Genomic DNA, 23,641 nt, shown 5'->3' with positions numbered 1-23,641 from the left:
GTTAGCTGTTTCAGTTGCACTTACTTTATTATGTTGTTCAGGAAATAGCAGCTTTTCTTTTGGGATTGTTGGTTTTGTGTCATAAAGATGCTACCTGTGGTGCAAAGGCAGGAATGTTGTCTGGGAAACGTAGCGCTAAAGAAACAAAGGAAACCTTCCATGCTGTCTCTGTATTTTGTGTCTTCAGCTGTACTCTTGAAATGTATTTATGCTGCATTGCTAAGCAGTGAGCACTTGTATCAGGAAGTAAAGTACACTGCAAGCAGCCAGTGGTTGCCTTTTCCTTGTTTGTAAACACATTTGAAGTCTTACTGCTTTGCTGAGAATCTCACAGCTGGTGTTTAAAAGAGTCTTGCTGAAATCAGCTACACTGTGAGGCAGATATATTTTAGAAGATGTATCCCTGTTAACTAAGGCGGTTTACAAAGATCAAGCTGTATCCCTGTTACAACAGCTCAACTGGTTGCCAAGTTTGTTTTAGGATGCAAAACCCTGTATGTGTTTCTGGCAGACTGTATCTCTCCATATCAGAGCTTTCCAAACGATGTCATGACACATTAGTGTGTCAGCTGCAGTGTGTTATGAGAATGTATTGAGAAAAACCGAGTGTATATGAAATGAACCATATATCTTATATTTTTAAAAAATATATAAATTTAAGGTTTTCATGAGATGTGTTACGTCTCCATACATTTCATGATTACAGTTTATGTATATATTGCTATCTGCTCACTCTTTCTTAGCCTAAGCTACCTCAAAGGAAGGGTTAAAAGAGAAAGGCTGTTTTTTCTACCCATAAACTTTCATTTTGCCATTTTACTTCACTCTTTTATAGAATAGGACTTGAGCATTCACAGATTTTGATATCCATGGAGGTATTGGGGTCCTAGAAGAAAATTACAACAGATATCAAGGGCCTCCTGTATTCTTTGATTTTTAAACCTTTGTTGTTTTCTCAATTCATGGGATTAAAAAATAGCCATTTAGAAACAGTGGTAGTGTTACATTATCTGGGCAGAGGCCACCAGGGGGCACTAGAGAGAGAAGGATAGTCCATTTTATGATGGGGGCGTTGAAGGAGGAAAACCATTTTTCCCATTTTTGCCGGTTATTCCCCCTCCTCTCTTCCGATTTAATAAATAAAGGTTGTTTACATGACAGGGACATGGATTAGGGGAATAACAGGAAAACAGGGATAAATGGTTTTCCTCCTTCAACCCACTCTCAACCCCCATAAAATCAACTATCTTCTCTCTAGCGCCCCATGGTGGCCTCCACCCAGATAATGTAACAGTACCAAAGAAGATACAATGAAACAAAACAGATTCCAGAGAAGTAGTCGTGTTAATCAGTTGCAGAAAAACAAGATAGAACCTTATAGTTTCTTATGAAGTAACAAATGAAATTTGTTAGCATGTTACCGTTTAACACATTATTTTAACATTTCTGGATAGTGGATAATGATTTGGTGGGAGTAAGATGAGCTTTATCTTTTGGAAGCGGTTTGGTGGACCTATCATATACACAGTCTGTTTTCAGTCTTACCAATTCTCACTTTCCTTGGTCTGCTGGACTAAAATTAAAACCAGGAACGGAATAGCTATTGAACCCACTTACTGCACAATATGTACAAAATGATGTCATCTAGAGTAGAGTTGGCCCTCTGTATCAATTGATTCCACTATCCATGACATGGAAATATATTTTTTTCCAAAGCAAACCTGAATTTTGCCATTTTATATAAGGGCCACAGTTTTACTGCACAATATCATTGTATCTAATGGGATTTGAGCTTCTTTTGCCTTATATGTGTTCTGTGATCCACACTGAGTCCCCTTCGGGGTGAGAAGGATGGAATACAAGTACAACAACAACAAAACAACAAAACTTTATTTATATACTGCTCTATCACCCTGAGGGGACTCAGAGCGGTTTCCAAGTAACATCATCAATACATATAGAGTAAACACCATAAACATAAAATTAACAAAGCAGTATAAGCATTAAAAATCACAATAGCACATATATATTTAAAATAATCTTGCCCGTTCAAGGCAATTTAAAAAGGCCGGGCCGAGGCTTTTCTAGAGGGTTGGGAAATTAGGTGCAATGCTATAGAAGGCACAACAAAATAGGTATAGTTATGGCTGTTCATTTCCTGGGCCTAATAGGAGGAAGTGACCTGGATAAGTGGTAGAAAAAGATAGGGCCTTATTCAACAATATCTGGGGCTCAGGTAGAACTAGTTCTCACAGGCTTGTTTAAACCACCAGGTCTTCAAGCTCTTACAAAAGGAGGGGAGGGATGGGGCCTGCCTTATTTCTCTAAGAAGGGCTTTCCAGAGGTGGGGGGCCACCACCAAGAAGGCCCTCTCCCTCATCCCCACTAACCGTGCTTGTGACAGTGGTGGGAGTGAGAGGAGGGCCTCCCCGGAAGATCTTAAAGTTCATGCCGGTTCATTGAGGGAGATGCGATCGTAAAGATGGGCAGGGCCCGAACCGTAAATAAATTCTGTAAATAAGTACTGTAAATAAATCAATCTCTGGATTTTGGTACCCAGAGGGTGTTACTTTACCCCTTTCAAAGTTCTCCATCTCTGACCTATTTAGTTATATAAAGCATTATGTTCCTTAGGCAATAGACTCCCAGTTTGCATCACATTGGTTTAATGAAAATACAGTTCTTGTCTGTAGACATATGGTCTTAAAACATGCAGAGGGAAAAATGATGAAGAGGAAAGGCTGGGGTGATGTGAGGGGAGAGAATAGTTTTACAATATGCCTGGTGAAATCCTCTCTTCCCTTCGCATTCTGTCTTCTCCGCTGCAGCATGGTGAAATGGTGTCTGGAGTGGTGATGACAAAGCACTACTGCTCATGTATCTCATTTCCCCTAGAATGTTTTACACAGGACCAGACAACTGAAACTGATTTTGTTCTAAGCCAGGGCCTAACAGATATTGCTATTGGATCTTGTCTTTTCAGGTAGGATTAGGAACAGCAGCTCCCTATCCAGTGCTAAAAACTGAAGGAACTTACAAAGACAGGTTTATAGTAAAACCTGGTGATTTGCTGCTCAGAGGAAATTATTCAAGAATGTGAAAGCCTGCAAAAGTTCTGCAGATACTACTCGTTAACTTTATCTTTCCTTCTGGAGTTCTCATCTTATGGGGTTTTCTAAGCATTTAAATTACTCATAAAATCATAGCTTTTATAGGTCGGTAGGCTTGCCCTCAGAGGCCTCTGATTCTCCCTTCATTGCAGCTCAGACACTATCATTCCCCCATAAATGTATTCTGTGCTTTTTGGTGTGCCTACTCAAAAGTATCATTGCGTCGGGTTTTCTTAAGAGTTGGTGTATTTTGCTGCATGGCCAATTGATACATGCAATTCCTCTTGTCATGAAATGGTTGATATATGCGAAAATGACCAATTTTGCCATCTTATGTCCCGTCTTGTCAGTTAAGCTGGCAATGGGTTCTGTTTTTGAGCCAGTAGCTTGTTAAAAAAATAACTCAGTATTTTTCCCTGGTTTGATGGGAATAATTTCTTCTAAAAGGAATGAAATGAGGGGAGTGCATGCAAAGAAGGTCAGTAAGGAAATAAATAATAAGGTACACTTGACCTAGAAACATTGCAAAGCTTGATATTCTGTTATATTGGGGAGTGGGGGTGGCTGTATTTCAAAATCTGAATACTTGAGTTTTTGCCTAACTTTTGCATCTTGGAGCTTTGTTGATGTTAGCAGATGTGCAGCTATGTGTCTCATGCAATCCTTTTATAAGTGGGTCATCTTTATTTGTAATATACCATAGGTTTTTTCCTAGACATGATTCCTACCGCCTTGCTGTATGTATTTACAGAATATGAATCTTTGCCATAGTTGTCACTTCATCAAACTTACATATGGACTTTAGAGTTTAGTACGCATGCCAAAATTCCTGGTTTGAAGCTTTACAAATTGTTTAGGAACACATACATTCAGGTTTTTTTTTTGAGCATTAGTCCAATCGTGTCTTTCTGGGAAGAAAAAAATAAATAAAATCATCTATAACACAGAACAGTGCCCATTCTATTTATTGTGTTAGTGTAGATGTAAGTGGACCCTTGGTTTGTATGTTTTTTCCATGCAAGCCCTGAGTTTCCCCTGTTGGAGCAAGGTGCAAAAGAATGGCTCACTTCAGTAGACTTACTCTTAATTAAGGAACAAGATAACATTATTTTTGACTCTCTAGATCAGTGGTTCCAATCTTTGGGTTCTCCTGGTGTTTTGAACAGAGGCTGGATGGTCATCTGTTGGGGGTGCTTTGAATGTGATTTTCCTGCTTCTTGGCAGGAAGTTGGACTGGATGGTCCATGAGGTCTTTTCCAACTCTATGATTCTAGGAACAACAATTCCCAGAATTCTTGACAATTGGCCAAGCCTGCTGGGGCTTCTAGCAGTTGAAGTCACAAACATTTGGAGGATCAAAGGTTGGGAACCACTTCTCTCGATCCTTGACTGCCTTAGACTTCATAGTCTATAAAGAATGGTATGAGTTGCAGTCCAGCAGAATCCGGAGAGCTTTGTCTAGCAAATGGTCAGTCTGGCAGATTATAATTGGTACCAGAATTAATCTTGCAAAATTCATATGACATAAATACTCTCTCCTCGTCATCTCTCCTTACGTCACATTCTTTCTCAGTGGCTTAACTCAATGAGGCGGGGACCTTTTAGTAGTTTGAATCAGACACCCTATGTTTTGGATTGGAAACCCTTGCAAATGAAGGGCTAATTATTCAGATCTAGCAGCAGCTCCTGTTGCTCCTTGCTCCAGATTAGTGGAGCAAGGAGTCTGTGACCTTGTTTTTACAACAGTGCTGAAGCTAAGGCCTCTTCTACACTGTCCTTATATCCCAGGGTCTGATCCCAGATTATCTGCTCATCTCAGATTATATGGCAGTAGAGACTCATATAATCCAATTCAAAGCAGATAATATGGAATCTGATCCTGGGATATAGGGCAGTGTAGAAGGGGCCTAAGTGATTGTGACCTGATCTGGTGCTTTGAATGCAAGGTAATAGGTAAGAATAGATAAAAGTATTTTTTTTAAAACTCCCTAGTAACTGAGAATAAAGGTATGCCTTATTATCATGGCTGGCAAAGATTGCTCTTTTCTTTTGCTCTGGGAGTCTGTTAGTGAGCTCTGGCATTTCAACTAGATTCCCTTGTAGACAGAAGAATCTGGAATTAAAAAGGCTTAGTCTTTATGATGCACCAAAAGCTTGGAATTTAGATCTGGCATGTCTCCCTGCTTTATTGGGAATTATTTCTTCATCTAGAATGCAAAAGTGTGTGTGTCTGTGTGTGTGTGTGTGTGTGAGAGAGAGAGAGATTGGGAGAAAAATGCCATTTTAAGTTTCCAATGAATTACTGGCTTTTTTGAGACATCATTATATTTTCCTCAGACCTTCCAGTGGGATTGTGGATCTTGTGGCCTATACATAAGCAGGTTTGTGCTCTACAAACTGTTCTTCTGAATCAGGGATGGGCAATTTGCATCCTTTCAGTCATCACTGAAGAAGCTTCTATAATTGGCTGTGCTGGTTAGGTCTAATGGAAATTCAGTTCAGCAAGATCAGGTGGGTAACAGGTTGCCCATCCATGTTTTCAGTAGGTGGCTGGTAAGACTTTTCTGCTTAATTACAAAGCTACTATATAGAACCATCTTTAGGGTTTCTTGGTTCATCTCTAAAGAGAGAGCATAAAGAGCCAGAGACAAAGCTGTGGAGGTAGCTTCTCAAAGTGCAGTATGGACATTGCTATTTCTGTTACGGTACTATTTATTAATTTAAACCCCTTTCCCCAATATTAAGGCTCAAGGGTCTTAGAGAATATTAAAACTAGAAGAGGTTAAACCAATAGTAATAAATGTTGTACTGTATGTATGTGCATGTGTTATTTTAAAAGGGAATTGAACAATCTATAGTGTTGCAAGAGAGGGGAATTGCAGAGTCTGGGAGCAGCCATCAAGACAGCTCTCTCTGTTACACCCACCAAAGATGTCTGGGAAGGCAATGTGACTGAGCATGGGGTAGTGGTGGGTTCCCTACCTCATGCAGCCAACCTCTACACGCAGATTGGTTATCAAAGGAAGACTGACTGATGTACCAAGTGGTGACGACAATCAAATAATCCCTGTATAATAACATGCTCAACATGAAAGGAAATAACAAAGCAGGAGTTTGGCACTTAATGTTATGGCAGAGCTAATTTTTATAGTTTTGTGCTAAGCTAATATAATTTGCCCTTGCTTTGATGCTCTGCAAAGCTTTGTTGTAGGCTTTGCTTTTTCAAAAACAACAACATAAAGAACACCTTCAAAATCATTACCTTGAAGTATTAATAAGTTGTTCCTTGCTTTGCTTTTAAATTACTGGAAACGATTTTTCAGCGAAAGGCCAGTTGCGTAGCTCAGTTTCAAGGCTACTTATTCAAAAGCCTCACTGAGTTTAGTGGGGCATTGACCCATAAAGAATGCATGGGGTGAAGGCTCTGAAGGAGAATTGGCGGAAGGATGCTGAGAGGTGCCGAGAGCCTTCCAATCCAACTTGTGTTCTGTTTGAAGGCACTATTAAATTAGGAGGCCTACTTTGAAGAAAAGTGGTCTTGATAATAAATAGTTTAAGACATGACCATGTTAATTCAAAATTTAAAGATAAAATTTTCAAAGTGTCCCCTCCTTACTCCTCATCTTAAATGCATGGCACTATTCACCAGGATGGGGGTTATGGAAATATGTTATTTTTTTCCCCCCAGAGGAAATTCAAGTCCTTTTCAGGATTATTCAGCTTCCATGTCCCATTGTGTAAACCAGGCTTCAGTTCTGCATATATGACCGAATGGTTTCCATCAACAAAACAGACAGTAGATCACATTTCATGGCATCTTTTCTGCAATATCTGTCCTAGAAAGTGCAAGAACGGACCCAGGGAGCAGATGTTAGAGCAATAGGGTTGCAGTAAGGAGCAGAGCAGGAAAGAGCCCATTGCATGAGCAGAATTCTACATTTGTGGTGTTAAATTTCACTCAATTGCGGTGAGTCTTCCAGGCTGTATGGCCATGTTCCAGAAGCATTCTATCCTGACATTTCACCCACATCTATGGCAGGCAGTGTCTCTATAATCAGTAACTATATACTTTGAAGATTTGGTAGTGTAATAAAATGTAAATGAACGTGCAAGTTTAAAATACCAAATGTTTTGAAGATTTGTTTTGTTAGCAATACACAGGCATCTCTCAGTAAGAAACTTCACAGGTTTTTGTGGTACCGTAAAGAGAGAGCTTGTAAAGAAGTAAATCTGTTCAGTAGAATTTACCCCTTATAAACAAAATTTAGAATTGCAGCCTTATTGTTGCATCAATGTTTCTAGCCCACAAAAACTAACATCACAAAAAATCTGTTACTATCACAGGTGCGGTAGGATTCCTGTTTTCTCTCTCACAATATTTGTTTATTCCCTTATTTACTTCCTGTTTATTATTGATTTGCATAGATAGCACTCATTCTACAATCCTTTACATAACATTCCTAGCAATATGTTCCATCAAACACAACGGGACTTACCTCTGTAATGTATCAGATTATACTGTATTGTGTCCATGTAAGCATCACAATTACAGAACATCTTCCTGCATGCTTGCTTGAGTAAAATGGTTAGCAGCCCCCTCCTCCCAGTACTCTTTGAAGAAGAATGTATATAAGGCACAATTTTATACTAGCATGTATCAGGTGTGTATAGATGGCAAAAATATAGGTGTAACCAGACACCAGAATCGCCAAAGACTGAAGCCAAACATTTGACTGGTTAGTCATATTTTTTTAATGTATTGTGGTTATGTTCCACCCTTCCTTCAAGGAACCTAAAGTGATATGCTTGAGATGGTTGTTTCATCTTATATGTTATTAAAATGTCCATTGTGGTATGCCATATATGAATTTGTCATCCCTACCCTTTCCCCTTGCTCTTTTGCTTCCTTGCCCAATTTGTGGGAGATTTGTTATTTGATTTTCTTTTTTCTGACAGAACCATGTCATACTATATTATCAGTTTAAACTCTGTGTTGTTGAAAGCTTTCATAGCTGGAATCACTGTGTTGCTCTGAGTTTTCTGGGCTGTACGGCCATGTTCCAGAGGCATTTTCTACATAGCACCCCAGTTCAAACTCTGTTTTTTCTTTGGTTTCTGCATCTTCTATGCTCATTATTTTGGACTTCAGTACAGGCAGTCCCCGAGTTACAAATTCAACTTACAAATTATGCCTAGTTAAGAACAGGGTTGAAACAAAACAACAGAGGGGAAATTCTCTCCTGAAAGAGTTATGAAGGAAAGGTGTCTCCACTGAAGCTTGCAGACGACACCAAATTGGGAGGGATAGCCAATAGTCCAGAGGACAGGAGCAGAATTCAAAACGATCTTGACAGATTAGAGAGATGGGCCAAAACTAACAAACTGAAGTTCAACAGTGACAAATGCAAGATACTCCACTTTGGCAGAAAAAATGAAATGCAAAGATACAGAATGGGGGACGCCTGGCTCGAGAGCAGTACGTGTGAAAAAGATCTTGGAGTCCTCGTGGACAACAAGTTAAACATGAGCCAACAATGTGATGTGGCGGCACAAAAAGCCAATGGGATTTTGGCCTGCATCAATAGGAGCATAGTGTCTAGATCTAAGGAAGTAATGCTACCCCTCTATTCTGCTTTGGTTAGACCACATCTGGAATATTGTGTCCAATTCTGGGCACCACAATTCAAGAGAGATATTGACAAGCTGGAATGTGTCCAGAGGAGGGCGACTAAAGGGTCTGGAGAACAAGCCCTATGAGGAGCGGCTTAGGGAACTGGGCATGTTTAGCCTGAAGAAGAGAAGGCTGAGAGGAGATATGATAGCCATGTATAAATATGTGAGAGGAAGCCACAGGGAGGAGGGAGCAAGCTTGTTTTCTGCTTCCTTGGAGACTAGGACACGGAACAATGGCTTCAAACTACAAGAGAGGAGATTCCATCTGAGCATTAGGAAGAACTTCCTGACTGTGAGAGCCGTTCAGCAGTGGAACTCTCTGCCCCGGAGTGTGGTGGAGGCTCCTTCTTTGGAAGCTTTTAAGCAGAGGCTGGATGGCCATTTGTCAGGGGTGATTTGAATGCAATATTCCTGCTTCTTGGCAGGGGGTTGGACTGGATGGCCCATGAGGTCTCTTCCAACTCTTTGATTCTATGATTCTATGAAGCTTTCTCACCAATACTTGTTTCCACAACAAGCAATTTTTTTTCAAAATCCAATTATCACAGGGGTGGAAAGTGAGATTAAATCTTCTGAATAGTAGTACAGACAGCAAAACAAACACCACATGGGTGTTAACCATTCCCTATGCTATCCAAAGTGTGTATTGTATGTATGTGTATGTGTATTTATGTACACACACCCACACACACATATAGCTGGAGTTACACTTTAAAAATATACCTGTTCCAACTTAAATACAAATTCACCTTAAGAACCTATCTTGTTCATAACTTAGGGATTGCCTGTATAGGGCAGTTTATATTGAGACACATCACTGGTTCATTCATCTGAGAATTTTGTATGTTTCCTGACAATGGCTTTCCAGGGATTCTTCCCTAGCTCTTTTGTTGTTGTTGTTGTTGTTGTTTATTCATTCAGTTGCTTCCAACTCTTTGTGACCTCATGGACCAGCCCATGCCAGAGCTCCCTGTTGGCTATGGCCACCCCAGTTCCTTCAAGGTCAAGCCAGTCACTTCAAGGATACCATCCATCCATCTTGCCCTTGGCTGGCTTCTCTTCCCTTTTCCTTCCATTTTCTTCTCCAAGCTTTCCTGTCTTCTTATTATGTGGCCAGAACACATAATCTTTGCGCTAGCTCTACTAGCATATATCAGTGATTGAAAATAGGATTTTTTTGATAAACAATGTACACTTCTAGTGAAAGTACACTAATCTTTCCCTTTTGTGACTATGCTTTGGGTCTCTTTTCCCTCTGTATCTTAGCCTTTATTTGCTGTGTCTCACATTTTTTCCTTGTCCTTGCTCCATCACAACATACTAACCTGAGCCTTTCTCTTTGTTCCCTCTTCCCCCTAACCTTGCTTTCATCACACATCATCATTCTTTCTACATTCTTTTCCATGTAGTGCTTCAATTTCTTTTCTTTTGCAACTCTAAATTAGGGCCATATTTCTTAATCATTGTTACCATCATTTCCAATGCAGCATATCGTAGGGTTATCACCATAGAAAATGCCAGGAAATAAAATCTCAATTCCACATGTTGATCATGTGGAGTTGAGAGTGAGTGGCCCTCCAGATATTTCTTAGCCTGAAGTGTGTATAAAACTTCCCTGTTAGTTATTCTGGCCGTGAGTGATGTAAGTTCTAGTCAATATCTGAAGAACTATAATTTCCCCAATACCCTCATTTTTTTTTTTTGTCGTGTCAGGAACGACTTGAGAAACTGCAAGTCACTTCAGGTGACTTCATTAAGAATAATTGACAATAATTACATTTAAACAAATAGTTAAAGTTCAGCTTTTAGCCCTACTCATTGCTTCCTGAAGTTCTTAAACCTTTTGGTTCCCTTCTCCCCATATTACATTTGCTTTGATAGTAATCACATTTAATATTCATATGCTATTTTCAAGGTTTCAAAATATTCTGCATAATTGAATTGCACAGAATGCAGGCCCATAGCCAGGATTTCGATTTGGGGGGGGGGGTGAGTTTTTTTTAGGGGGGGTTGGGGGGGCTGATTTTCGGGGGGGGGGGGCTGAGTCTGAGTGAAAGAGCGTCTAGCCTAGCAAACCTTTTGTATCATTACCCCAATACCCCCATGCATATGGGATATATTGAGTATGGTGATCAGATCATGATATGAATAAACATAACAGTTTAAATAATGCACCAGTAAGGCCTTTTCGCGAACCACCATGAGAATTTCGGGGGGGGGGGGGCTGAAGCCCCTCAAGCCCCCCCCCCCCCCCCCCCGGCTACATGCCTGACAGAATGTGTAAACTTGTAATGTGTAAACTTGTAAAGCAGTTTGGTATTGGATTTTCAAAAACTATATAATGATCAAATGGTGGAGCAAAGTTTGGACTGGGAATTTCATGGTTTGCATTAGAATTATTAGAATTCAACTGTAAATAGCAATAAGTTCAAGCTCACTGAATTAAATATAAACACATCTGTTTCGTTACAACTGAGTGGTGATAAGATGAAGTAGTTCATGAGACAGGGTTGGCATACATGTACATAACACCTCTGTGAGGAATTCAAAATTACAGTTATACCATATGCATCTGTTCAGAGGTAGGTGTGCAGAGGTTGATGTCCATAAACTCCAATACTTAGCTGTATTTCTAGGAATAGGATTCAACCTGATGAAATATAGAATATTTAGAATACTTCAACCTGTTGATTGCTATATAGTTATATACATGGTTAAAGGTTCGTAATTATGTGAACATTTACTTGAAAGTGAGTCCCAGTGAACATTGCAGGGTTGTTTTCAATTAAACATGCACTACCTAGTGGTATACTCACTCTTTGCATCTGTGCCAATAATCTGATTTGATTCACTTGTACTTGTGTATTGTGGCGAAGGAAAAATGCAGAACTTCTGGGAAGAAAACATTTCCTTATTAATAGAAGCACTGTCTGTGGAGGAATCTACCACAAACAAGGCTTCTATTTTCCAAAATGTAAGTTGTTGTGGTGGCCAAATGTAAGAGAAGGGAGGGCATTATTTATTTATTTATTTATTTATTATATATTTTTATCCTGTTTTTCTCCCATGGGTGGGACTCAAAACAGGTAGTAGCATTATTAATATTTGTTTAAAACAAGGATTTTTGGCAGTTGAAATGCCCTCTTTTATGCAACTAATACAAATGCTGGATTGGACTATTTCTGTTCCAAGTGCAGCCTTAACAGTATTTCATCAAGAAAAGGAAAGTTATGTTTTTCTTTGCAGACGTATGACAATTTAAGCCCATAGTGGGTTTTTTTTTAATATGAATTCATAATGCATTTCCTTTTGCTGTTATCAGGGCTATGCAGAAGTTCCTCTTTTGTTCTTGTCTTCTAAGTTTATTTTGCCATTGTAGAAAAATCGGCCATTTCTCTGGAAATGAACTGGTATTTTTCCTGAAAACTTAGAATAGGCTGGTAGCTTAATAGGAAACGACTTCTCTGGAGCATTGGCCAATAAACACAATCACTGAATTTTGCAAACAGCGTTTAGGTGAAAGCAAATAAATAATCTTACTGAGTTTAGGACAATTTATTTCTCAGTAAACATAAATAGAACATTACATATGCGGACAGGTGTCACAGTACGAAGTCTGTACATGTCTGCAGAATAAGCTAAGTAAAGCCAAAGTTAAATCAGATATTGGTGAGTGAGTTTGAAATGTAGTTGCCAGTTTGGTCTTTCTGCTGGCCCTTTACCTATATCTGTTTCACACAAAACATAAACAAGGAAATCCTCCGGCCCAAGCCTAGGTTGATTTTTATTGTTTGAACCTGAGATCTTTTTTTGGGAAGGCATTTATTACCATGGCAAGCTGCAGAGAGCATATTTTAATTGGAAAGTACATAGGAAATATGTAGGTCTTTCAGGAAATGGTGAGTTGGTAAAATGCCAGAGAGAAAGAGAGAGAGAGAGCAGATTTGATTTCTTAATTCCAGTTGCAAGTTCCAGTTTTTGGAATGTGTGGCTTTGGTGTCTTTTACAGTACCATTGGATGCCATTGTCTACTCGATAATTTATGTTATAGCCACAGTGTATAAACATACACAGGTGGATATGGATATACCCTTTTCTAGCCGTTTCTGAAGCATGAGCAGTATTTAAGTAAAGGAAGAATTGTAAAGTGCTTGCATTGCACGCCAAAGTTCCCAGGTTCAATTTCTGGCATCTCCAGATAGTGCTGGAAAATATTTCTCTCTACTCTTGGAGAGAACGTCTGCTTGTCAGAGTCAAGTAGTCAAGTAGTAGATGAATCAAATGGTTTGGTGCAGTATGTGATAGCACCTTAGATTCATAAATAGACCCTTTGATGGGATCTGTCAGCACATGATAACCGGTTTGGGGCATAATTATCTTCAGGGCCCTCCAGCCTCTTTGTTTCTTAGTTGTGTGGCAGCTAGATTTTCCTAGCTCTTCCTGATGAGAAATTAAAGCAAATACCTGCTTATCTCTGCCTGCCTTGTAGTTGTTCAACCTCTTACTTGGTATGAATATCTGGACTTTCGCCTATAACAAGTACTGGGTAAATAAGGAAGTAAGTATTTTGTAGATTGGTTAGGAATGGATTTTATGTTTCCCCCATCTTTTCTGTTTCTTATATTGTTAGGTGTTGGCATGGGGAGTTGTAACCCTTACTGGTGTGTCAGCAAGGCTTTTCAGGTGACAAGGACATAAAGGAAAGTTCCATTCTCTCTCTTTTTAGTTTGGTGGTTCCATTTCTAATCCGTATTTGCTCTAATCATCTCAAGGTCAAGACAGGGTATGTGGCTCTTGTTTGTTGGCATATTATCCTCCCAGCAGTCTTTTGAGGTAGGTCAGTAAGGGAGCAGAAGAGGTTACCCAGGTGAATTTGAATGAGGATCTCTGTAGTTGGAGGCTAATGCTAACCAATACATTACCTTGGCTTTTATGATGAGAGATATTGTCATACTTCAAATAGGTACTTCTGAAGTGCTGAATGGACTAGGCTGTTCTGATGCCACTGGTTGGTTAACTTTATTTGCATAAGCTACTTAAAACAATCATTTGTATAGCTAAGTATATTTTAAAAAATCTCTTCCCTTGCTGCCATTGCAGGTAGTATATGTATCTATCTCCATGTACAATTTAGAAAACTGATATTTGAGTATTGTAAATTTCCCAGAATCTGTAAATTGTTACAGATGTTGCTATCACTCTGGGGGAAGGTGATGAAGAATGAAATATTCTATACTGATAAGAAAGGCAATGTTTCTTTAGTTAGTACTTTTTCACAAGACTGCTGTTTCGGTGAAAAATTCTCTACAATGCATAGCAGTTGTATCCATACAGTATCAGGAAAAAAAAGATTTCTGTCCTGTAAATAAATGTGGCACAGGATATATTGCAGACTAGGAAGTTAACACATTTTTATAAAAACTGTTTAATTTTAGGTGTGTTTTCATTGTTAAAAAATCCCACATTCGGCCCTTTCTCTCATCATTCCTCTTGGTTAAATAACTTCAAGGAGAGTCACCATTCCTTTATCTATAGACTGAATTGCCTCAAGTAAATGCAGGATCATCCAGGCAATTTTCCAGAATCAAGTTTCCTGTTTATCAATACAGTTCACTTCCAGACAGGCTCAGCTGACTCCGAGGCCTTGCAGCTTTGCAAATATGTTGTTAGCTCTCCAAGGATTTCTAATGCAGATAAATGACCTAAGTGCAAATGCACATATTTTACCCACCTCCTGCTTTCATTATAGTGGGCTAAAGTATAATTGCAAGTTCTGTATGTATGCAGAATTTGCAAACAGAGACTATTGTTAAAGTGGTGTCTGTTGGTATTGTGAATAGACTATAGAGCTGTAGCTTACAAAAGAATGTCAGCTTTGCTCCTGTTTTCGCTACCCATTTATGTATCATTGGGAAAAGCCTAAGAAAACTCTGGAAATGAAATGAGATATGAAGTGGCTGCTAAGGAAGCAAAGGTGAGCCATTTCAAAAGAACCCTTGATGATAAGTGCCATTGTTTAACTAGATGGTATGAAATGGCTGTCACTTGAAAATGTTTCAATAAAACACCACCTTGCCTGCTCTCTTTCTCTGATTCTTCTCCTTTGTTACAAACGTTCTGCGACATGCATCATTATTTGGATTTTTAGACATTTGTTCATTCAACCTAAGAGTTCCCTTACTGCTCTTTATTAGCTTTTCCCATTAGCTTGTAAGTACGAGAGTACTTAAAGAAACAATCCTAGAAGTTTTGTGGTTATCTCCTTGAACTCTAAGCTCATTAAGCGAGTGGGAAATGGCACTTGTTTTTTGAAGCAAGCTTTGAAGCTTGCTTTGAAGATGACATACCATAAGTATGGTGGGTTGGATCCCGACCAAGTTTACTCAGGGCGCTTCCAGACAGGACCAAAATCTGCACTGAAGCAGATTTCAGTCCCCATTGTCTGCGAAAGTTTTCTGGGGTGGTGAGATGGCTACATGCCACCCCGAAGTTCCCCAATTTCACACTAAAAGTTAAGTAAAATGTACCTGGCTTCCTTAACTTTCCTCCTTGTGCCCTCCTGGCATGAGGAAATGACACCTGAGGAGACAGGAGGGGCAAGGAGGAAAATTCCTCATTGCCCCCCCCCCATCTCCTCGTGTGTCATTTTCTCATGCCAGGAGGGTGCGAGGAGAAAGGTTATGGCAGACAGGTACAGTTTAATTAACTTGTAGGGTGAAATTGGGCATGAAGATAGAGGTGGGCTCCATTCCGCACCTTTGTACTCCAGGAGCCCAAAAGATTTGTGATGGCAATGGGGGACTCCCCCTCGGGAAGTCCCAGGACTACCTAGAAGTTAATCCCCACAAGCCCAGTACCCCATTAGATCCAGGTCTTTCAAGAAGGCCCAGATCTAATGGGGTGTCAAATTAATTCAGAACAAACCAGGGAAACCTTGGTTTGGTCCAAATTAATTCATTTTTGCCAGAGGCGTCATTTGGACGCCTCCAATAAAAACCAAGACAAGTCCCGAGACATGAGCCTGTCTGGATGGGCCCTTTGTTCCCCATTTTAGTGGTATAGTTGGTCTTCCATGCCCATGAGTTCAACATCCATGAATTAAATGAATCAGAACTCAAAAAGAATTCAAAGAAGCAAACTTTGATTTTGTGTAGCAAGCACTACACTGATGTGTAAGCACACCCTACTGTATCTCCTTCCCTCACCATTTCATAGACCCTGAGGCTCTCTCTGGCACCAATTTGAATTGTTTGTCATTTGATATGAGGGTCATTGTATATAATTGGACATGAGCATCCATGGATTTTGGTATCCATGGGTATCCTGGAACCAAATCCCAGTAGATACCATGGGTCTACTGTACTTAGATCATTCATGTAATTTGTTTGATTTGGTGGCACCTAAACTGAACATACATAGTATGGATCCAAATCAATCTTTTGTGTCACTCACATTTGGCAGGTTTCTTCATTTTTCTCTCATTTAAAACCTGAGGATTTTGTAGATGCAAAGCACAGAGACAACAAATTCCGCCCCCCCCCCCCCTTTCAGATTTCCTCCCCTTGCTGCTTGGAAAAGTGAATTAATTGTCTTCTTTTCTTTTTGTTTCTGAGTACATTAACTTTTATGACCAATGATGTAGTATGAGCTCTTTCTACTCTGGTTCTTTCTATCTGGATTACCTTAGGTATTAAGTTTGTTTACATGTCCACTGTTATCTTTGCATTATACAGATGAATACATGTTTAAATGGTTTTTGAAGGTATCTGTCAAATGCAATATAGTAGTGACAAGAGCAACAAAACTCCACAGTCCCCTTCTACACTGTCCTTATATCCCAGGATCTGATCCCAATTTTCTGCTTATCTTAAACTGTCAGTAGAGACTCGTATAATCCAGTTCAAAGCAGATAACCTGGGATCAGATCCTGGACTATAAGGACAGTGTAGAAGGGCCACAGTGGTCACAAGGTCAGAGGCTTATAATAAGTAATTATTATTTTACTAATCATAAAATATAGCTCTTTTGTGGATTTTGTTTGTTTTGATGTATATCCAAAATAGATACCCCTGAAAAAGTATGTGCCCTTGTGTCACATTTAGATGTGTAGGCCATCAAAATGTGACAAAAGGATATATATTTTGAGTGGAAATGCTATTTAAAGATTCTTAAAATATGTTCTGTGGCTGACATGTCACCTGGTGTCTTGTCAAATAGCTTCTTACTTATCGTTGCTGTGCTTGTTTCCACAAATACTTCCTGTGTCTGGAGAAGATTAAATATAAACTTCCTTCTAATGAGTAGAACAAAATTTCCAAAGTAAGATGAAAATGTAGAGTTTTTAAACTTTATCTCTGTAAAGCCACTTCAAGCCACATTTTTTGAGAAATAGTTTTAGTTATATAAAATGATTGATTGTGTCTTTGATAGAGCTGACAGATGCTCATTTGATGTACCGGTAATCTAATGGAGGGATATTGTTTTCAAAGAGTTTTTCCCCCAAAGAGTATAAAATAACATTTAACTTAAGCTTTTTTAAAAAAGGCACTTGGCGAATTTGTCTGTTATCAGTGATAATTTTGTTATTTACTTCAAAAATAATTGCTTTACAACTGATGCTATAGTTATGAAATCATTTTAAACCACAAATGTGTTTTTGTGAATATTTCAAGTTGCCTGTTGATTTATGGTGACCACATGAATACTCAGTCCACAAGAATACTCAGAAACTATTTTGCCAGTGCCTTCCTCTGAAGTCCAGTCTACAGCACCTGATATGGATAAGGGGGTCTCTCATCCAAGTATTAACCACTTCTGAACCTGCTTAGCATCTGGTGAACTCAGGGTATTTAGCTGTCAGCCAAAATCAGGGGTAGGCAAAGTTCTGTGTATGGATTTCGTATGAGTCCCAGGCACTTTTTTTCTACTCCCCTGGACATCACCTCAGTTTTCAAAAAACTTACCTCTTCCTGGATCACCTCAGTTTCCAAAACGACCACCCCTCTTGAAGACCACCAGCACCATCACAAAAATGTTTGGGTTGATTTGACCCGTCCTCCCTCCATTAATTCCAAACTCCCTTCAATGGCAAAAAGAAAAAAGAAGGGAGGTCTGAAGTGATGTCATCTCCTGAGTCATACAGTATTTATTTGTATGGTCCAGCACCTCATCTCAGTGCATTTGTCTGCTTCTGGCATAAATACAATATGACCCTATTGGGAAGCATTCATCTTTTGCCTCCTCCCTTGAAGGCGTTTGTATTGTGCTGCTTTCATTTACCATCAAGCTGAGTTCAATTTATGGCAGCTGTATGAATGAGCGACCTCAAAGACCCCCAGTTATTAACAGCTCTGGGTTGCTGTGAATTTTCTGGGCTGCTTGCTTAAGCCATGCTTAAGATCTTGCCAACTTGGGGCTGTGGCTTCCTTGACTGAATCAGTCTAGTTGTACTTATAAGTTTTAGAGCTGGACAAGATTTGGGAGTGTTTTCTAGAATAGGTTTTTGAGGTCCTCTGAGAGGCTGAAATGTAAAGGGATATTCTACCAAAAAAATCTATAAAGCAAATAATTCCTTTAGGAGACAGTCAAGTGGGCCTTTGCTTTAAGAACACTAAAAATGTCACAATATTGGGACTGGTTTTTAAGTTCTCCAAAACTTCAACCAGCTGAGTGTAAGACAAAGGAGTGGGTAGAAGAAACAGGAAGATGAGTTAAAAATAGTTTGCACATTTTACATGCATAATAGTTGCTTTGAGAGTGTTTCAAGATGGAGAGCCCAAATTGATTTAATTACCTATGACAGTTCTCTGCTGTAGCTGTCACATTACACCAGGACATTGTAGACCATTGACTATATGGAGTTCCAGTCAACTCCATAAACCTTCCTGATTTTAGTTCACCTCCCCTTCTTTTAGGCAGACATTATAAAAAATCACCTGAAAATAGCATATCCTGCTATTTTTGATAAATAAATAAATCTGTTTTGCTACTCTTGGATGTCTCCAGGAGCAACAGATCCCAGATCAGTCCAAAAAGCTCAGTAATAGCAACACAAGTGATTTTCAATGTGTACCTCTCGAAGTTCTATGTCTAAAATACAGTTAATGTGGCTTGGTGACTGTGTGTCTTGGAATTGGGTGGGGGGGGGGAGGGTTGGTCTCACCCCTTTGACCATTGCCCATCCATGCTATATAACTGGAATTCAGAGACCTCTGCCCCTGCTGCCAAAAAAGAAAGAAAGAAAAAACACCCTCCCAACCAGTTAAAATACATATTTGTCTCCAGACTTAAGTGAAAAACATAGTTTCCTGTTTAGGCATAGAGCCAGAGGTACAGAGAAACATGCTAGTTATTTTCCCCTTTTTATTAGGAAAGTTGGCATATAATAGGTAATCTGCATGTTACATTCATAGCTTGGGCCCTGTCACTCCAAAATCTTCTGCGGTGGCAGTGGCAGCAGGAGGGTGGGTGGGATAAATGAGGCCAATTTATTCATATATTTCTATTTATTTCCTAAGGCAAATTGTCCTGCTCCTGGAGTCAGTGTTTTTGATACAGATGAACTCTTCAGTTGTCTGACCCATGCATTATTATGTTACAGGGCTGTGCTAGCATAAGGAGTAACAGCCACATGAAATGGCTGTCGTACTGACTTGGAAAAGTATAAATAGCTGTTAGTTACCCCAAGTTTGGGGTTGGGAATTGTGCAACCCTCCCAATGTTGTTAGACTACACTCTCCAGCAGTCATGGCAAGCATAGCCAATGCGTCCCCCCCCCCCCCCCAAAAAAAAATCTTTGTCCTACCCTACTGTAACAGTGCAATCCTGTTGTGTCTGCACAAACGTAATTCCTGCTGAGTTCAGTGGTATGTGTTCCCTGTTAAGCGAACATAGGAATCTAGTTCAAAGAATTTATTGAATTTGGTGGGAAGGATTTCAGCAGAATCACACTACTTACTTACTTAACTGATGCTGTGTAGCCCAAGGATGATTGTCCTCCAAGAGTAGTGTCTTGATGGTGGATCTGTAGGTGGCTGTGGAACCCTATTCTTGATCTGCATGTTATCCCACAGTAAGGATATCGGTTTCCAGGTGGAAGGTGGTCCCAGTCAGGGTTGGCTTGATGCACCTTCCTCTTAGTATGTTTCTCCCCTTCGCCTTCTATTCGTGCCTCTTCAAATTCTGAAGCAATGCCTGTCACAGCTGACCTCCAGTTAGAGCTCTCAAGGGCCAGGCCTTCCCAGTTCTCGGTGTCTATGCCACAATTTTAAAGGTTGGCTTTAAGCCCATTTTAAATCTCTTTTCCTGTCCACCAACATTATGTTTCCCGTTCTTGAGTTGGGAATATACTCGTAGTAATTGCTTTGGGAGATGGTGATCAGGCATTTGGACAACGTGGCCAGTACAGCAGAGTTGATGGCATAGGAGCATCATTTCAGTTCTGGTGGTCTTTTCTTCTTCCAGCACGCTGACAGTTGTCCACTTGTCTTCTCAAGAGATTTGCAGGATTTTTCAGAGACATCACTGATGGAATCTTTCCAGGAGTTGAGTGTGATGTCTACAGACAGTCCATGCTTTGCAGGCGTATAGCTTTATAAACAATCACCTTGGTATCTCTACAGATGTCCTGATCCTTAGACACTCTGCTTCATTCGGAAAAATGTTGCACTTGCAGAGCTCAAGTGTTGTTGTATTTCAGTGTCAATGTTGACTTTTGTGGAGGGGTGGCTGCCAAAGTAGCAGAAATAGTCAACATTTTCTAACGTTACGCCATTAAGCTGTATTTCTGGCATTGCAGAGAGATTGGCTGGTGACCGCTGGAAGAGCACTTTGATTTTCTCAATGTTCATTGAGAGGTTGAGCTTCTCGTATGCTTCTGCAAAGGTGCTTACAGTGGCTTGTAGGTCTTCTTCTGAATGCACACAGACAATGTTGTCATCAGCATATTGGAGTTCTATAGCAGATGTTGTTGTGACCTTGGTTTTGGCTTTCAGTCTGCTGAGGTTAAATAGCTTGCCTTCTGTCCGATAGATGATTTCCACTCCAGTGGTAAGCTTCCCATCGGCAAGATGAAGTATCATGGCAATGAAGATGGAAAATAAATTATTTATCCTTTTAGGGCAAAGTAGCCACCAGCTAGTGTAACCATACTTTTAACAGCAGCTTGGTTTGCAGCAGTTAGTGAATGATCCTGGTTATTGTTCAGCTGTGAAAACCTTCACCTGCAGATTTCTTGACATAAGCAGATGAAATTTTTCACAGCACCAAGCACTGGCTGTCACCTGCATATGCGGACATCAGCAGAGCAAGCTATGGTTGTTTGTTTTTCCTTGGCTGTTGGCAATACAACTGAAGGATTTACATTGATAGCTGTCACACTGAGGATTGTACCTGCCCATTTCAAAGGTCTAAGACTGTCTCTGTTGACCCACTTTCCTTCTTCTCCTGCTGTGACAGAAAGCCTTCAACCCATGGCTGAAGGAGTTTGGGAAAGCTAGTGGCTGCATCTTAACTCATAGTTTTTTGGGGGTTTTTAGGAATTCCAGACAGGGTCTCCAGGTAGGCAACTGGCTGTCCTGTTTCGCTTCAGGACTTGAAATTGAACAGTGCCACCCCATGCACATTTCCTCAGCAGGATGTTCCAGTAAGAGCTATGGACCATATCCTTTAGTATATTGGCACAGCCTTTTGCTGAGGAAGACTCACAACAAAACAGTGAAAATGCACTATCACAGTTCTTATTCTGTTTGTAGTCAACTGTCAACATAAAATATATTTTTTAAAGTGTGTGCATGCTGGATGGTCTTTGAAATTTGGAGTGCATTAGTTTTGCTTATGCTTTCGTGGCACAGACATATTCAAAGTATAAATGAATTTTGATTAAGTAGATTGCCATAGGGCTATTTTCCTTACCAATTTACTGGTAAAGTGCGTGGTTCATCACATTAATATTGTTGAGTACTCTGGGCTGTACACACAATCTTATTCATATTTCTTTGGAAGCAAAGTCCCACAGACCTTACTTCCTGGTCAGCCCTTGTTAGCTTGACAGCTATATCTCTTTCGCAACTGGCGCCTCTTTAGGAGCTTGGCTTTTTCATGACTTGCTTTGCAAGCTGTTTTTTTCATCAGGGAAGAGGAGGTAACAGATGTGAGAAGTGCTGGTTTAAGGAAGGACATGAAGAAGCAACTTTTAAAAACAAAGTCATGCATGTTTTAATCTCTTCTGCAATTTCAGAACACCACTGGGAGCCTCCCTGGATGAGCAGAGTAACCCAACGTTAAAGGGTAAGGATCTGCCTGTTTGAAATGCTCTGAATATGTGTGTGCATGCTTTGTGCGTCTGATCTCTGGGGTTGTTTGTTTATTTGTTTTGCTTTGTTATCAAAGTATACTACTGACAATTTACATGCAGTGTGAGTGGACTAGCTTAAAGAACTGCTGAGAGAGCTGTCTTCCCTTATGTTATTTCTAAAACATTGTTAACAGGAAGAGGAAACATTACTTGAAATTTGAAAGTTAAGGAATTCTTGATCACTTCTTCCCAGTTGTTAAAGGTAGAGCAGACATAAGGTGTGTGTGTGAGAGAGAGGGGGGGAGAGAGAAAGATAGAGAGAGGGAGAGAAAGAATTCGTTGATAAGTAGCACACTGAGAAGTAGGTCAACCTATTGGTACAATCTTTCTTGGCTTGCTCCAGCTGAACTTGCCACACCTGAAAAGTTACCACCTGCAGAAACTAGAATGAAAAAAGTTCAAAGTACAACAAGAACCTGCAGGTAGTGACAAGGTATATAAGAAATGCTTGTAGTAGCTGGAGCTCTCATCTGTGCATTCACAGGGAAGAAAGGGGATGTTTGACCCAGGCCATTTCTGTACCGTGAAATTCCCTGGTAAGAGATCTGAAGTGTATCTTCAGATACCATCTTTGTGTAATGTGAGATGTGACATAGCAGTGCCAGTAGGTGTGGCCCTTGTGGATCCTAAATGGCTACTTTCTTGGACTTGAAAATAATGTTGTTGGCAAGTATTGTTTCATTCTTCCTTCCACGCCTAATAAGATTTGTGCTAGGTGTGTTTAGAATAACAATGCATCAGTTTGGGACGTTTGGTGGGATATTACAAGGTATTGTACTGATCCCTAAATGTTACTACTAATTTTAACATTTTAATGCAATAGAAGTTTTAAACAAAATTGTATGTGGTGCTTCAGTTTCAATGTGATTGTCAAGATTACTGGAAAATAACCATGGCACTAGATGTTAATCTTGCCAAACGGACTTTTTTTTAGGCATGCTGATGAAAAATGGTGGAAGCTTTGAAGATGATTTATCACTGGGAGCAGAAGGTGGGAGTTGTATTAAATATGCTATTTTTTGTTTCAAATTTTAAAAAAGCACTCTTTGTCTTAAAACCAAAACAATGTGATTTAAACAAATATCATCATTATGAGTCATATTGTTCAAGAGATGAGAAGGAAGGAAGAAGAGAAAAGATAGACATAGGCAGGGGAAAATATGCTCGTGATTCTTTTCCCCACAATATGATATAATAATTTGATTTAGTTCTGTACGTCAGAGCTCAGATGCAACTTTTGGCTTTTATATGTTATACTGTGGAGCCCCCAGTGGTGCAGCGGGTTAAACCACTGAGCTGCTGCACTTGCTGACTGGAAAGGTCGGTGGTTTGAATCCAAGGATTGGGGTGAACTCCCACTGTTAGCCCAGCTCTGCCAACCAAGCAGTTCAAAAACATGCAAATGTGAATAGATCAATAGGTATCGCTTCAGCAGGAAGGTAACAGCACTCCATGCAGTCATGCCGACCACATGATCTTGGAGGCATCTATGGACAACGCCGGC

At 39.9% G+C, this 23,641-nt stretch overlaps 1 protein-coding gene across 6 annotated transcripts in view; it reads left to right on the top strand.

Moving 5' to 3' along the window:
- The window catches only part of ITPRID2 (ITPR interacting domain containing 2), a 75,805-nt gene that overhangs the window by 5,515 nt on the left and 46,649 nt on the right, over positions 1-23,641 (top strand). For all 6 annotated transcript variants that reach the window (XM_060780050.2, XM_060780041.2, XM_060780072.2 and 3 more), the window contains exons 4-5: positions 22,021-22,070; positions 23,072-23,128. In XM_060780050.2, coding sequence (XP_060636033.2) covers positions 22,021-22,070; positions 23,072-23,128 — 107 coding nt within the window. The remainder of the gene's footprint in view (positions 1-22,020; positions 22,071-23,071; positions 23,129-23,641) is intronic.

This window comes from Anolis sagrei, chromosome 1 (assembly GCF_037176765.1).
Source record: "Anolis sagrei isolate rAnoSag1 chromosome 1, rAnoSag1.mat, whole genome shotgun sequence".
Lineage (NCBI taxonomy): Eukaryota > Metazoa > Chordata > Lepidosauria > Squamata > Dactyloidae > Anolis > Anolis sagrei.
The sequence above is the reverse complement of the archived record's forward strand: the minus strand, read 5'-3'. Positions and strand labels throughout refer to the sequence as shown.